Source organism: Physeter macrocephalus, chromosome 15 (assembly GCF_002837175.3).
Source record: "Physeter macrocephalus isolate SW-GA chromosome 15, ASM283717v5, whole genome shotgun sequence".
NCBI classification, from domain to species: Eukaryota; Metazoa; Chordata; class Mammalia; order Artiodactyla; family Physeteridae; genus Physeter; species Physeter macrocephalus.
This window is the reverse complement of record NC_041228.1, coordinates 68,775,141-68,792,120: the sequence shown is the minus strand read 5'-3', so window position 1 is coordinate 68,792,120 and position 16,980 is coordinate 68,775,141. Positions and strand designations below refer to the sequence as shown.

The 16,980-nt window shown below is 34.1% G+C and overlaps 1 protein-coding gene across 2 annotated transcripts in view; it reads right to left on the bottom strand.

Moving 5' to 3' along the window:
- Positions 1-16,980, bottom strand: part of MYBL1 (MYB proto-oncogene like 1) — a 35,217-nt gene that overhangs the window by 7,704 nt on the left and 10,533 nt on the right. For both annotated transcript variants that reach the window (XM_024126974.2, XM_024126975.2), the window contains exons 4-12: positions 16,793-16,885; positions 14,876-15,096; positions 12,671-12,845; positions 9,020-9,094; positions 8,304-8,408; positions 4,708-4,938; positions 3,326-3,694; positions 971-1,113; positions 429-543 (exon numbers count right to left, since the gene is read on the bottom strand). In XM_024126974.2, coding sequence (XP_023982742.1) covers positions 429-543; positions 971-1,113; positions 3,326-3,694; positions 4,708-4,938; positions 8,304-8,408; positions 9,020-9,094; positions 12,671-12,845; positions 14,876-15,096; positions 16,793-16,885 — 1,527 coding nt within the window. The remainder of the gene's footprint in view (positions 1-428; positions 544-970; positions 1,114-3,325; positions 3,695-4,707; positions 4,939-8,303; positions 8,409-9,019; positions 9,095-12,670; positions 12,846-14,875; positions 15,097-16,792; positions 16,886-16,980) is intronic.

The window sequence follows — 16,980 nt, the reverse complement described above, 5'->3', positions numbered from 1 at the left end:
TTATGATATCCACTGAATAGAAGAGGAAACTGAGCCTTAAAGAGGTATCATGATCAATCAGTTTCATAAATATTATTAGGAAAGTGCTTATGTATATCAAAATATTAAAATTATTTTATTCTACTGTAGGTAACTGCTACTGAAACTACTAAAAGGTGGGTTTTAGTATTAAGCAATGAGTTCTACTAAAACTTGACTTGCTTTCTCTAGATGATATAAAGAAAGTCTGAATTCAAAAGAAGCCAAGCAAAGGTTTACTTACAAGGAAAAAGATTAACACAAATTCAAACTTATAAATTAAGATAACATTTTTTTAATCCAGTTCATTGAACACCTTTTTAAAAATGTTAAAAATCAAGGGTAAAAAATCAAAATTTGTGTCTTATTAAAATTAGGAAAATTCTTAAAAATAAAAGGAGTATACATACCACAATTTTAAGAGGTCCATATTTTTTCTCCTGAGCAGCAAGCGCATTCTTAAAAGGAGTAGGAGTTCTTGGTGTGGTACCCAATATAGATCTTCTAATAGTAGGTGTTCTAAACCTATCCAATCATTTAGATATTTGTATTACAGTCAAAATTTGATTTCATATGAGTTAAGGAAGGCAAAGCCACAATAAAAGCACACACTAAATTTTCTTGTATATACACGTGCTTTATTTAAACATTCCAAGACTTTTAAAGTGTGCCTGCCTAAACTATTCTTATTCCAATCAATCATCTTAAAATAGAAAAAAGACTAATGCAGAAATAAGTACTAAAAATGTTGTTTGCTCAAGATCAAAGTTTTATACTACATTTAGCTGGTTTTCAGTCTCCTAGGGATAAAACATAAGGTTATGATTTTTTTTAAATTCTAAATCCTATATGGACAGGGATGATGATATATGTATAAATGGACAAAAAGCTAATCTGCTCTTGAAATTGTGCTTCCCATTTTCTCTAACATAATTATTTAATATGTACTTACCCTACATTTTCCTTTTGATCTTTGGGGGTTGTTTCCTTATGAAGAGGAGTTGTAATGAGAACCTTCTGCCCACAAATAGGGGTTGATGTGAATGAAGGATTTTCTATATTAATTTGTTCATTTCCGGGACACGTGTTGAAAAACTAAAAAAGGAAGAGAGTTTAAAGACAATTTCTAAAATGTCAAAATGCTACACAAATATCAAATTGATAAGATTTTCAAATTATTTCTCCATTCCTTTTAGGAAAGGATTATCAATAATACATTTACATTCCACTCCATAAAAATTAAGCTCCAATAGAGCAGGCATTTTTGTTTTGTTCATCACTGCCTCCCCAGAACAGTGTTTAAGACATAACAGGCATTCAAAAAATAGCCGCTTAACAAATATTCAAAAGTAACAAAACACAATAAAAAAATTTCCAAACAGTACATCTTATCAAATAGGAATCTATAGAAACCATAATAGCTGCTGTGTTAAATGTAAGCTTTGTACAACAGTGTAACTGAAAAAAAATGTTTTATGATTTTATTAATAAATGATCTTAAGTGTTCCTTTCTATAAGAATATTTAGAACTCAGAATATAATAACAGTGCTTTGCTAAGAAGAAGTACAGCTGTCTGGCAAATTTGCCTATTTAGAACACAGCTCAGAACCTTTGAGCAGCCAAAATCGGTATCATAGAGCCTGTTTTCCAAATGACACAATTTACTCATTGGAACTTAACTTACATACAATTGTGAAATACTACTTTATTTCTGTAGCCAACAGAGTAGAAGCAATGGTAAGAAAAAGTGGAAATTGCCAGGGACTTTCCTGGTGGTCCAGTGGTAAAGAATCTGCCTTCCAATGCAGGGGACACGGGTTCGATCCCTGGTCGGGGAACTAGGTTCCCACATGCTGCGGGGCAGCTAAGCCCGTGCACCAAAACTACTGAGCTCGTGCACCTCAACTAGAGAGCCTGCATGCCGCAAACTACAGAGCCCAAGCACTCTGGAGCCCACGCATCACAACTAGAGAGAGAAAACCTGCACACCACAACTAGAGAGAAGCCCGCACGCTGCAAGGAAAGAAGATCCCGCATGCCTCAGTGAAGATCCCGCATGCTGCAACTAAGACCTGACGCAGCCCCTCCAAAAAATAACAATAATAAATACATTTTTTTAAAAAGTGGAAATCGCTTTAAGGCTGCTTATAACTGGAATGAATTCTATAATAGCTCTATCACTTCTGATGCCCATAAATCATAGGATAGAATCCAAGTTCTTTGCTATGGGATATATGATCTTTATAATCATGCCTCACCTTCTCAGCCATTTTCCACCTTAGAATTTACTGTTCAATGAAAATTGCAGGTACGCAAAACTCCAAAAATAGAAAATTGCTAGTCTGCTCAACCCTGGTTCACCTTCCTCAGGATACTCTGTAAATCTTGGGGTGGGGGGTGGGACACACTACCTGCATTGTAGCCTATGTAAATAGCATCCCCTGAAGCAGAGGGGGTGCCATTTTCAGAGAAAACAGTGGCTGTGTACTTACTACCGGATCCTCATCTTCCCAGCATCAAAAACATACCTCCAATAATATCCCAACATCCTCCTAGTTTATTTGGCCATTAAACTTCCTTCTTCTCCTATAGGACTTTTTAACCTCTGTCAAGACACTTTAAGCAAACACCACCAGCTTCATCTCTTTCTTAATAACTGACCTTGGACAAATTGCCTAACTTCTGAATTTCATTCTACCTACCTCTGAGGTTTTCTTAAAGAGCATTAACTAAGATACTGTAAGAAAAATGTTTAGCACACAGCCTGGAAAATGGTGTTCATTAACAAAGATAGTATTATAAAATAAAAGGTACAGTTTGCCTTGATAGAAATATCTGCTCCCCAGGGATATAACTACAGGAGAAAGCAGATAGTTCCTGACATCCCTAAACAACCTACTGACACATGAAATTCTTATAAGGAGCAGTTGTCTATGAATATATACCTGATATCTCTTGAACAGTCAGTCAGGAAACTGGCTCCCAGTCTCAGCTCTGCCATTAGATAACTTTGGGCAAATCATTTTATCTTTCTGGGCCTACTTCCTGATGAGTTCTATAAAGATGTAGAACTACATATCTAAAACATCCCTTTCCGCTCGAAAAATTGTAAGATAAAATGCAACTACTACACTTTGTGAGATACTTTTCTGATTTATCATAGCTCAGCACTCTCCTGTATACATTTAAATACATTATCCATTTTTATGTGTTATCAAAGCAAGGAACTGTTAGTATGGATGTTAAAGATCTAATTTAATCCAACTCATCAACATTTGGAAACATAAATAAAAATGACACTACTACCTGTGAAGGAGAAAATGGTAGTGTTTTCACCGGTGTGTGTTTTAATGCCGTATTACCACCATCATTGAATGAGCCATCGCCAGGGTCGCTGCCTGGGGACTGACCCACTCGCATTCTTCTCTTCTTTCTGAGGATGGTTGGTGGAGTGCTAAACTTAGCCGCACTTGGGGATGTTAAAGGAACAGCCTCACTGTCTGCACCGTTACAACTGTTTTTTTTCCCTTCAAGTACAAGACTGACGTTAAATTGACATTCCATGGCTCCTTCGTTGTGTTGAATTCGCATTAGTTTAACTGGGGTGGACTTGACAGGAGAAGCAGCAGCATCAGAAAGATCAAAGCTAGTAACATCACTCCATGCTACAGGATCCTGCAATAAATTAAATTCTTAACTAAAGTTATTAATATTACAACCTGGTTAAATCTAGTCTTGAACATAGGATGATGATTTCCAGAGTTAATTAACTACTCATTTTTATCAGTAGAAATAGGCTTTCCTTGGCTCATCGTTTTTTTAAGCAAGCCCATTCGAGAGGAACAGATTATGCTTTTATGACAACTCCAGTTGGAACATTCCAAAGTAATATTTCATCTAATTCAGTAGCTGAAGCTTACTGCCAAAGTATTTTAAATGAAAAGAACAAATTATTTTAAGTTATTTTTATAAAAGAGTACAGTTCGTCATAAAACTTTACACTCTCTTCCACATCTACATAATCATTTGGTAATATGTATGGAATATCTTCAAAGTGGTCATACACCATGGTCCAAAAATTCAATTTAACCTAAGGACATAATCATGATTTTGCACAAAGCTTTATGTACGTTCTTTAATTTGTAATACTGAAAAACTGGACACCACATAAAATGTCCAGTAATAATAGTATGTTGGATAAATAAATTTTGCTACATTCATATGACAGAATACCATGAAGCCATTAAAACTCAAGTTTAAAAATGAGTTAAGAAAACAGAGACATGCTCATGATATAATGTGGGAAAAAAATTCACAAACATAATACATTAGTGTATATTTGGGTTTAAAAATGTATACATAGATGTGTGTTTTATATGTCTATAACACAGCCTGCAAGGAAATACCTCAAATTATTAACTCTGGGTTTATGGGGGATTTTAATTTTCTTCCTACAGTTTTCTCTACTTTCCAACTATCTCTAATATACAACTTGTATAATAAATACATAAATATATATATACTTTTTTTTTGCCAGAAACCACTGCAAAATATCAGAACAAAATTAAGCATGACATACAAGGTAATGTGTGACATAAAACTGGTCAGTGTCCATTAAACTGAGTTTCTGAACATGTAACCACATAACTAAAACTGAGCTTTTGATAATCTCACAATTTCAAACTTACAGATTCAATAAGTTCTAGAGTCTCTGCAAATTCTGGGATGGTCTGTAGAGAGGACAGCACAGCGTTTGCCTCCACGGCCAGGAACTTTGTGGGTGAGTTCTGCTGAGCAGACACAGCCTGATTTTCATCCAGACTGTAAAACTCACTAGCGTGCTCCTCGAGGCTTAGAGTATTAGACATGCTATCATCCATGAGGAAACTACCAGACCAGCTAGAAAAGCTTCCAGGTTGCTAAAAGTACAAAAGAAATTTAAACATTATTTGTCATTCCCAATCTAAGCAAAAATTTGGATTTTAAGTAAAAATTTTTTCTAGACCAACATACTTCACAACATTTCAGCTAAAAATATAGTAGCAAATATACCATCTTTCCTCAAAACTGATATAAAAACTTTTTTCATTAAACCTCATCTTGACTATATTTCTTTTTTCTAACTACATTTTTCCCAAATCTATAAAGTCATGGTGAGATAAAACTAGTAATGTACCATATATACTACAACATAAGGTCCAAACTCCTAGAATCTGGCTTTTCTCTACCTTTCTAACTTCATCTCCCAATTCAAGCCCCCCCTCCCAGGGAGTACTGCATACCCAACTAGAGTACAGTACTTGCAATTCCCTGATAAGTTTTGGTCTTTCATCCTGGATAAAGGGTGCAGCCTTCGCACACACTGCTGCTCCCTTCATCTGGAATGCTCAACCTACTGACCAGGGAAAATTCCTATTCCTCATTTAAGATACAGTTCAAATATTGGAAAGTACTCCATCTGATTATACACTTCTATCTGTTTCCATTTATAATAATGTCCTACTTCATCTTTTTGCTAATATATAATCACTGCCTGTCTTTCAAGACTGAGCTCAAATAGGATTTCTTCCAGGAACCCTTCTGACAACCTAAATCTCAATCTTCTATGAGCTCCCATAAAACTGTGTTACTTATTATATCACACCGGATGCTGTTTCTTATCTGTGTCCCCACTGTTCTTTGAATTCAGGGACTGTGTCATTTTTCTTTATCTCTCTAGAGATGTACACTGACCAATTTACTTATCTTTTTTTTTTATGGTACACGGGCTTCTCACTGTTGTGGCCTCTCCCGTCGTGGAGCACAGGCTCCGGACGCGCAGGCTCAGCGGCCATGGCTCACGGGCCCAGCCACTCCGTGGCATGTGGGATCTTCCCGGACCGGGGCACGAACCCGTGTCCCCTGCATTGGCAGGAGGATTCTCAACCACTGCGCCACCAGGGAAGCCCTTACTTATCTTTTGAGCCTAGTTTTCTAGTGTCTCATAATGAAAAACAAGAAGAGAGACCTTGAAGAGCCACGATCAAGAAACATTATGTAACTTGAGAACTGTTAAGATTAGTAGATCCTACGAGTTCTCATCACAAGGAAAAAAACTTTTTTCCCTTCTTTTTTTTTTTTTTTTGGTACCTATATGAGACAATGGATGTTCACTAAACTTACTGTGGTAATCATTTCACAATATGTAAGTAAAATCATTATGCTGCACACTTTAAACTTATACGGTGCTATATGTTAATTATATTTCAAAAAAACTAGGAAAAAAAAAAAAGAAACAGGATGTAAAGCGTATAGCACTGTCCAACAGAACCTGTGAGGTGATGAAAATGTTCTGCACCTGAACCTGCTCAAAATGGGCGCCAGCCACATGAGCAACAATAATGTGGCTAGTGCAACTGAGGAGCTGAATTTTTAAATTTCGAATTAAATGTGTCTAACAGTTACCATATTTTAGAGAGCACACTGCTCAGTCCATAGGAAGCACTCCATAAACAGTACCTATGACTACTAAAATAAAAAATTACTAGAATATGCTAGATATTCACAACAGCAAAATGTTAAGTTTCCGGTTAAGTAAGGTGAAAAAACAAATTTTCAACATTGTTGCAAAACAGGTTCCACCTGTTTTAAAGATTCCTATAAATAAAAGAAATTAAAGCAATCTTGTTTCACTAGCACAGCCACCTTCCGAGTTTACAATCACTTTCTGGAAATAACTTCCAAACCATATACATTTCAACTAAGTTTGCGGGCAGGAAAAAGATTCAAAGAGGGAGGTTACTAGGCCCACTGGCCCGACTCTGAATCCCTAGCAACCAACCACCTTATTTGCAGAGTTAATATAAGGATCACCAGGAATACATATAACACATCTACAACAGTGGAACATGATGAATACTCAATAAAGTGGCAATCATCATTATCACATAATTGTCTAGAATAAATACTTTATATGCATATGGAGTCTATTATACTGGGTGCAGCAATTTCCCTCTAGAACCTCCAATCTCCTTATTCAACCAGATCTTTATGAGAGTGCATTTTAGACAGAAACTATGAAAAAAAATTAATAACTTTCTCCCTTTTTAATGCAAATGGAAATTCTTTTAGCTAATTATATTTTCCTGTTATAGTAAAAATGATAGACTATTATCAAAAAATTTAAAATGTGCTTACATGGTAACCTACAAATGTGAACTCTGTAACCATGATTATTTATTTGCAGCTTAATAAAACTGAAATTAACTTTAAAATAAGTACACTTCAGGTCTCCCTATTTGCCCACGGTTTTTACAGTTTCAAAAAAAAATTACTTTTCTCATGGTGTATATCTCAACTACTACAATTAACAAATGTCATTTTTATTAATACTCTCTGAAATGGTATGAAGACATCACCAGTTGCCTCATAATACTATTTCAAGTCCTCAGGTTATTCTATTTAGTAATTTTGTATTAGTCACTCTAAATATATTGTCCCCTCATTCAGCCCCAAACCAAGAAAAACACTTTCCTAAATGTAAAAAGTCCCAGGGTATTAAACTTTTTAAATTGTCACTTAAATATAAACTTTTTTTTCCTTTTAACCCATCTAGCATAGCCTGTTTTACTTAGCTAGAATCATTACCCTTTATCCTGATTTAATACTCCTAGTTGTTCTCATCAACCAAATCTCAGACAATACTTTTCATACCTGATAACCAAAACCCAACATCCAGAGAAAAATTTCTTTAGAGAGCATAAAATCTAAATGTTTCCTTTTCCCATATTTTTAACATTATAACTTTTTCCAATTTACTGAATTTGTGTTCTAAATATAGTAAACAGGAAAACATTTTCAAAGAGAGAATAAAAATAATTCTGAAGCACATAAATCTGTACACATCTATTAAATTCCTTGTTTTTTCAGCTTTTTTTTTTTCTTCTATTAAGGCCATTATCACATAGAATGTCCAAAGTAAAACCAAAGCCTAATCTGAATCACACATTTTCAGATATACATATTGAAGGTTATAACTTAAGTTTGTTTGATATTTATGACTCAAGAAGCATCTTAATACAGAACACTGTAAAATATGTTCAAAGAGATGCATATCAAAAACAGGCAACTTCAAAGTTGCAAATTAGAAAAACTATTTTTAGTCCATATTAAAATCTGAAGTCACACTGAATATGCTTTCCACTTGTTGGCATATGAAAGTCAGTCCTGATTAAAACTATAAGAGCATATAAAGCATATAAAAGATTCTAACAATAAAATCTAAACACTTAAGCTTATTTCTTACTGATGGAACTCGCTTTCTTCTAACTTCATTCTCAGCTGACATAAGAAGCAACTCAAGTTCCTTTATTTTTTTTTCCTTATCAGGGTCTTCATCAACAAAGGGTTGCTAAAATAAGTTAAATAAAAGAAAAAAAACAGGCTACTTACAAAATTGCTTTATTATTATTATTAATGTTCTAATCTTTATTTTCTTCTATGCAACATAAAATCTGTTTTCTCTAATAAACTTAATACTACTAAATCCCAAATACTCAGTATCACAATCCTTCTGGTATCTAAAGAGGTGCTGGTAAATATTTTCAATTTAACAGAAAGGATTTGGGAAATTTAAATGCATGAAAAACCTTACATTGTATCATCTGTATCAACTTAAAAACTTATGTGTGGAGTCTGTTTTAATTTATTGAATCTTAATAGATATATTCTATCCAATTTAGCAAAAATATGTCCATTCATAACCTGAATGCTCTAAGTTGGAAGAATGAAAGAACCACCTTACTGGTGTTGTGAACTACTTTTCATTTGTACAGTTTATATTTCTCAAACACACAAACTTTCTCCTTTAATGTTATAATACTCAAAGTAAATAGACCAGATAGTACTATTTTTGCCTTAATTTTAAAGATGAGGAAACAGGCACTATTAGATCTGAAAATGTTTGAAAGTATTTCCTTTGGGTTTGTTTTGGTTTTTTGCTTTTTATAAATAAAAAGTTACCTGAATAAAGGCAGAAGAAGGCTGAACATGTTCTACACAATTGCCTCCAGGTGACACATACTGGTAGCCCGGAATCTAAAAAGTAATTAAAACATTAATATCATACATATAATGCTCTGGAAATTTTTAAAAATCTGAGACAAAGCACAAAAACTGAAAATCAACATGAAACACTCAGTATCTCTGTTAACTTTGAATATTTATACATATAATAGTTCCTTAATAACTGCATCTTTAATCTTAGGACCTACTGATTAAAAGTCATAACTCTTAGCAAAGACCTATTTTCTCCTGAATGAAATATGAGAATTGTCTAGGCTAGATTTATCACCCAGTCAGTCTATCTATTATCTACAATATCCACCAAGTATTTTTTAAAATCTGCTATTAAAGGATTGCTCTGCCTCCTGGAGAAGACAAAGTAATTGTGTTCCTGTCCTTCAGAGGAAAGGGCTGATCCACATGAAGCACTCTCAAAGTTGGAGCCTAAAGCAAGTCTTCAATATTCTTAACTCCTACTTCTACCACCACCCCACGCCAATCTCTGTATAGAAAGATATGAAAACAGAGCCTGCTTCTATTACTTGTCTCAGAAAAACAATCAGAATCACTCATGTACTTTTTAATACTCTGAAAATAGACTAAGAATTATTCTGCTTCTTTTCTAAAGCATCTGTAATAAAATTTTTGAAGTTGCATGCAAACTTAGTGAGCAGTGGTTGGGAGAAATATGAGAAGTGTTTTTTAAAACCTTAAAATCTAATAAATATAAATATGAAATTGTCTATTTTCCATAATGGACTACCTAAACCACTATATAATGCAGAAACATTATATATAACTTCTAACATGGAATTTAATTTTCACAACACTTCATTAGTATCAGTTATTGCTCAGCTTCCAATGAATTAGAAACTTATCTTTCTCAAACTTTTCATTTTAATCTGTAACAGGATTTCAAACCAATCCATTTTTTTCTTTCAACTCAAAATTAGAATTATCTTTTTAGCAGTTTAAATGTTTCAACTATGAATACACAAACCTGTCAAGAATTATTAAAAGTAAGGTAAATAATTCTTAACGTACAGGAAATATCCTTAGTTTCCAATATATTTTGATTGAGAGTGTTAAACACTGCATTGGCCCCAAATAATTTAAAAAATTATCTTCCGATGAGTTAAAAAAATAAATTTAAATGATAACCTTTCTAAGATAGAAGCAGAATGTTTCAGTTTATGCTGCTGAAATCTAGGACTCTAAAGAAAAATGTAAAGAAACAGACCATAAAAACCTTAAGGTACTGAGTATCAGCAGATAACTGTACTGTCTTTACGTGTTTTCCTACTTGTAAATTAAGATGTCACTACCTTTTTAAGTGGTTCTTTTAAAATTATGTCTAAAAAAAATAATGTCCACTTAGTGGAATAAAATCAAATCTGTGGCATACTAAGCACAGACTGTTAACAACTAGCCAAATTTTATCTTTTGGTAGATACTTTATATTGTCACATTTTATGTGACAAGAACCAAGAACTGCTCAACATGAAAAATGGCAGGACAGACAAATAGACAGGAAAACGTAAAACAAATCTTATGAAAACTCCTAATTTCTTGCAGGTAGGAAAATGCATTGTAAGGAAAACAGAGCTTGCCCTATGATGAACGTGGGTCATCTCCAATGAACCTGTCTAAACAAAGGCTGAAGTCACTCAGTCAGTTGAGTGATGAGGGAAAAGCAAAGCTGAATACCATCAAAGAACCAATTATTTACCACACACTCCAAAATGATGGCTTGAATGATTTTTGACTATCTTCTCCTCTAAACCATTTTATATACACTTACCTCTTAGAGGTAAGCAATACTACAATTACACAAAATTTTTTTTAAAAAGTAAACTACAATCACTATTAAAGCACAAATGATCATTAGCTTTGAATCATGAAGATTCAACGAATGATAGTATTAGGAAATGTACATACTAAGTTTTTTAACTAGATAACATAAAAATTATATATAAAAGGAAATATTTTAATGAGTTTGTTCTCAAAATATTTATCAATCAAAACAAGTAGAGGGCTTCCCTGGTGGCGCAGTGGTTGGGAGTCTGCCTGCCGATGCAGGGGATACGGGTGGCTGGGAGTGGCTGGGCCCGTGAGCTGTGGCCGCTGAGCCTGCGTGTCCGGAGCCTGTGCTCCACAGCGGGAGAGGCCGCAACAGTGAGAGGCCCGCATACAGAAAAAAAAAAAAACAAGTAGAGATAAACTTCCACTAATGGTTTAACAGCTAGTCATGGCATATTTCTTCAGTTTGGAAATTTAAATGTCTATTCCTCTTAATATATGTTGTTTTTGTCCTATTAAGAAACTAAACACCTTCCCTAAAGAAACTTAAGAAATATAGCAACTAAAGATATTTTTTAAATTATAAAGGTATTAAAAATATGTGCCTGAACAGGTATGTAAAACTGATTCTGGGTTTGCAAATGGTCCATGGTCGCACAAGGTTTGTGTTGAAGTTTAGATGAAGATCGTTCTGATTTTATTCCATCTTGTAAGTAGCCTTCCTGCTCCACTTTTCTTCGCATAGTAGAATTCCAATGATTTTTGATAGAGTTATCAGTCCTAAGAAAGTATATATTTAAAAAGAAAAAGAGGATTCCATAAATGTTAACACTGTAAAAAGTATACAAAGTACTTAAATTTTTACAACTGGTGCAATTAGACACTTTTTATAATTCAAAAAATAAACTCTATATCTCTATGTCAGATAAAGTTCTAAACACTGGAGATACAGCAGTGAATAAGATAAAGAAAGTCCCAGCTCTCATGGGGCTTTACATTCTCACTGGAAGCATGGGGGCAGGGAAGGAGGAAAGAAGAGAAAAACAAAAAAATAAATAATAAGAAAAATAGTGCAATGCAGATCATTTAAAGTAGGGTAAGAAAAGTGAGTAACTATAGTAATTTTGATTAGGTGGTCGAGGAAGTCCTCTGTGAGGTTACAGCGAAGCTAAGATCTGAATGACAAGAATGAACCAGCCATACAAGAACAGGAAAAAAAAAAAAAAAAAAAAAAAAAAGCATTCCAGGCAAAGGGCATAGTGAGGGCAAAAGCCCTAAAGCCAAGATCAAACATGGTCATAAAATGCAAACCACAAAATACAGAATCCCAGTATTCTTTTTCACTTCTTACAAAATACCTACGAAAGAAAGAGTTCATTGGCTCCTCTTTTACCTAAGTTCCCCTTGTAAAAATGGAAGTCTTCAACCTAGCTACTTGTAGTATAAATTTTTAAAAATACATAAACATTTACTGAGAATCTACTTTATGCTAAGCACTAAGCTAGGTTCTATGGACAGTAAAAAGCCGCTGAGCCTGCGTGTCCGGAGCCTGTGCTCCACAGCGGGAGAGGCCGCAACAGTGAGAGGCCCGCATACAGAAAAAAAAAAAAACAAGTAGAGATAAACTTCCACTAATGGTTTAACAGCTAGTCATGGCATATTTCTTCAGTTTGGAAATTTAAATGTCTATTCCTCTTAATATATGTTGTTTTTGTCCTATTAAGAAACTAAACACCTTCCCTAAAGAAACTTAAGAAATATAGCAACTAAAGATATTTTTTAAATTATAAAGGTATTAAAAATATGTGCCTGAACAGGTATGTAAAACTGATTCTGGGTTTGCAAATGGTCCATGGTCGCACAAGGTTTGTGTTGAAGTTTAGATGAAGATCGTTCTGATTTTATTCCATCTTGTAAGTAGCCTTCCTGCTCCACTTTTCTTCGCATAGTAGAATTCCAATGATTTTTGATAGAGTTATCAGTCCTAAGAAAGTATATATTTAAAAAGAAAAAGAGGATTCCATAAATGTTAACACTGTAAAAAGTATACAAAGTACTTAAATTTTTACAACTGGTGCAATTAGACACTTTTTATAATTCAAAAAATAAACTCTATATCTCTATGTCAGATAAAGTTCTAAACACTGGAGATACAGCAGTGAATAAGATAAAGAAAGTCCCAGCTCTCATGGGGCTTTACATTCTCACTGGAAGCATGGGGGCAGGGAAGGAGGAAAGAAGAGAAAAACAAAAAAATAAATAATAAGAAAAATAGTGCAATGCAGATCATTTAAAGTAGGGTAAGAAAAGTGAGTAACTATAGTAATTTTGATTAGGTGGTCGAGGAAGTCCTCTGTGAGGTTACAGCGAAGCTAAGATCTGAATGACAAGAATGAACCAGCCATACAAGAACAGGAAAAAAAAAAAAAAAAAAAAAAAAAGAGCATTCCAGGCAAAGGGCATAGTGAGGGCAAAAGCCCTAAAGCCAAGATCAAACATGGTCATAAAATGCAAACCACAAAATACAGAATCCCAGTATTCTTTTTCACTTCTTACAAAATACCTACGAAAGAAAGAGTTCATTGGCTCCTCTTTTACCTAAGTTCCCCTTGTAAAAATGGAAGTCTTCAACCTAGCTACTTGTAGTATAAATTTTTAAAAATACATAAACATTTACTGAGAATCTACTTTATGCTAAGCACTAAGCTAGGTTCTATGGACAGTAAAAAGATGTATCAAAGATTGAAAACATCAGAAGTTCCTAGACCAGGTTCAGTAACTTGGATAAAAAAACTTAACACTATGCTTTAATTTCCTTATCTATAAAACAAAGACAGCAATGTTTGCTCTGCATATTTCACAAGTATATGAAGATTAATTAAGAATATATAGAATACAGCACCCTATCTCCAAGTTTCAGCAGGAGGGTAGGAGCCCAACTTTAGCTGACCTGGCTCCAAGTTGTAAAACTACTTTCTAAAAGAGATATGAGAAGTTTGTTTTTCCTTTATATAAAGCCAAGTAACTAACACAGTTGGGCACTCCAATTGCTAGTTAAGTGTACAATAGGATGAACTATGTGAAATAAAATGGTGCTGTCAAGTCTTCTGACTTAAGGACTAGTTATTGTTTATCTTGAGAACCTGTATGTAATGGGTCGTATCTGCTTGGCTATGTGGGTGAAAGGTGGGATTTCTCTCCGTTTTTTGCAATCTCTTATCAGATTGCCTATGATGGGCATCACATTCTGATTTAATGTTTATTCAACAGTAAAAGTGTTTTCTTTCTCTAAAAAAAAAAGAAAAAAAAGAATATATGTAAAAAGCATTTTATAAACTATTAAGTACTATAAAGAGATTACAGCAATAAAAAACAAGTGCGTATCTTCCGAGTGAGGTATGGATTTTCCCAAGATTGTTGGTCTACTGTACTACAGACAGCTAGGAAACATCTGAACCAGTGCCGTGTATAGTGTACTTAGCACATCAGTGCCCCTGAGGGAAGTGCTATATTTTAGCCACATGGATATATACACACTACCCATGATTTGAATGATACCATAATTAATTAAGAATTGAATTTTCTCTAATGCACTTTCATAGCAATTTTTTTCAGCCAGTGTATTTGTTATTCTCTGGTCTTATACATAGAATCCAATACGAAAGAAATCTCTTCAACTCAGATTCCATTCCAACTTAGTTTGTACAAAGAAGGTTGCTTAAATGGCACTGATGTGTAAACACAATTTTGGGAGTGCATTAAACGTTCACATAATCTAAAGGTCCATCATTTTCTTGCACAAATTACCACTATAAAATATTTCATTAAAAAAGTAATTATATCCCTTACCACAAAATGTACTGATATTACAAATATCGCAAAGGGGTGCTTGTATTCTGCAGTCTAAATTTTAATTATAAATAAAAGTCATGGGTACTTATAAATATATTTAATAGTAACATAATAAAGATCAAGTTTAAGTACAGAAAAATGTATATACATTTATATAAGTACCTTCCAGGAAGTAGTTTGGCAATTTCTGCCCAACGATTTCCCAACCGCTTATGTGCTTCATAGATAATCCTGTCCTCCTCTTCTGTCCAGGAAGATTTCTTTACCTCAGGATTCAGATGATTATGCCATCTTTCTCTACACTGCTTGCCTATTCTTCCTTTTAAATGTTTTGCAATTAAAGACCATCTTTTTGGCCCATATTTCTGAACTAATTCAATAACCTAAGAAACAGAAAACGAAGTTTAAAAAAGCATTACCTTTTTTAAAATAAATAAGCTATGGGGGTATAATGTAGAGTATAGTGGCTACAGCTAGTAATACTGTATTGCATATTTGAAAGTTGCTGAGAGAGTAGATCTTAAAAGTTCTCATCACAAGAAAAAAAATTTTTACTACATATGGGGATAGATATTAACTAGACTTGTGATCATTTTGCAATTTATACATTATGTTGTACATCTGAAACTAATACATAATTATATGTCAATTTTAAAAAGGCACTACCTTCACAGAATTTTAAAACATAACTCAAGAATGCCATTTTTAATGCATTAAATCCAAATCACAACTACAACTTAAAAAAACCAATTTTACTAGTAACTATTCCTTCAGCATTTGCCAAGTTCAAAAACTGATTCCAGGACTTCCCTGGTGGCGCAGTGGTTGAGAATCTGCCTGCCAATGAAGGGGTCATGGGTTCAAGCCCTGGTCTGGGAAGATCCCACATGCCGCGGAGCAACTAGGCCCGTGAGCCACAACTACTGAGCCTGCGCGTCTGGAGCCCGTGCTCCACAACGAGAGGCCGTGACAGTGAGAGGCCTGCGCACCGCGATGAAGAGTGGCCCCTGCTCACCGCAACTAGAGAAGGCCCTCGCACAGAAACGAAGACCCAACACAGCCAAAACTAAATAAATTTTTTAAAAAAATTGATTCCAAACTTATCTAAAATACAAGGTGTTAATTAAAGTGACTTGTAAGTTAAATTGTTTCATACAAAATTAATATGAAATAACAGTAAAAATGTTGAGACTTAAGCATTTTCTACTCTTACTTTTTTTTTTTTTTTAAAGCTTCAGCTGAAAGCCAAATAAATCATTATGGAAGCAGGAAGGATCTACAGTTACTGTCTTTTCATTTCTTCCTTTCTCAAACTGAAAGGATACAAATCATACATTTTAAAACTTATCATTGGCCATCAAGTAAATCAGATCAGTTCTGAGCCTAGTGAAGTTTGGGGTTTTTTTGTTTGTTTTGTTTTGTTTTTTGTAGTTTTTTTTTTTTTTTTTTTTTTTTACTTTGAGTGGCAATAAGAATACTCTAATTTCCCAACTACATTAACAACATTTATGCCATAAAGAGCATGAACTAAAGAGCAATTCAAAGTAGAGGACAGCAACTCTCCCATTCTTCTCACACTTTCATAACACAAAGAATTACCCTGGTTTTTGAATCATCCAACTCTTTGGGAACATGATGCTCTGATATCTATCTTATTTGGGGGTTCATTATAGGTCAAGAGGGAAAGTTAAGAATGACTTCCTTACACCTCACATTTTCAGATAAAACAGGAATAAAATTAAATTCTGTTTTTAAAATGTTAACTCAATTTTCAACAAGAAATTATATCCTAAATGTTGCTAACCTAAGCTCTAAAGAAGGTGACTAAGCTGATAGTATTTTTCCTTCTGCAAACCAAACTTTCAGACAGCAAAGGCTATACATATTATATTTGGTTTGACTCAGTTCTGAAAAAACTACATTTCAAGATACTCAAGTTTCAATTCCTATGCAAGCAGTAACTCAGAGAACAAATCAAAGTGATTTAAACATGTATTTATGTGACCAAAAACCAATGTATTAGGAAGAAAAAAAGCAAGTCCACCTACACAGTGAAAATAAAGAATATGAACATGTTACCCTCTGATCTTCTTCTTTAGTCCAGGGACCCTTTATCAATTCTGGATTTAAAACTTTCTGCCACCGATGCTGACACTGAAAATCAGAACGATTCTGAAAGAATTCAGATGATTTTGTTATTGAACAATTGTCTTCCAGAAAGCAAGTCAGCCCAAACTTATATCTCACAACCTTAAGAAGAAAGTTTT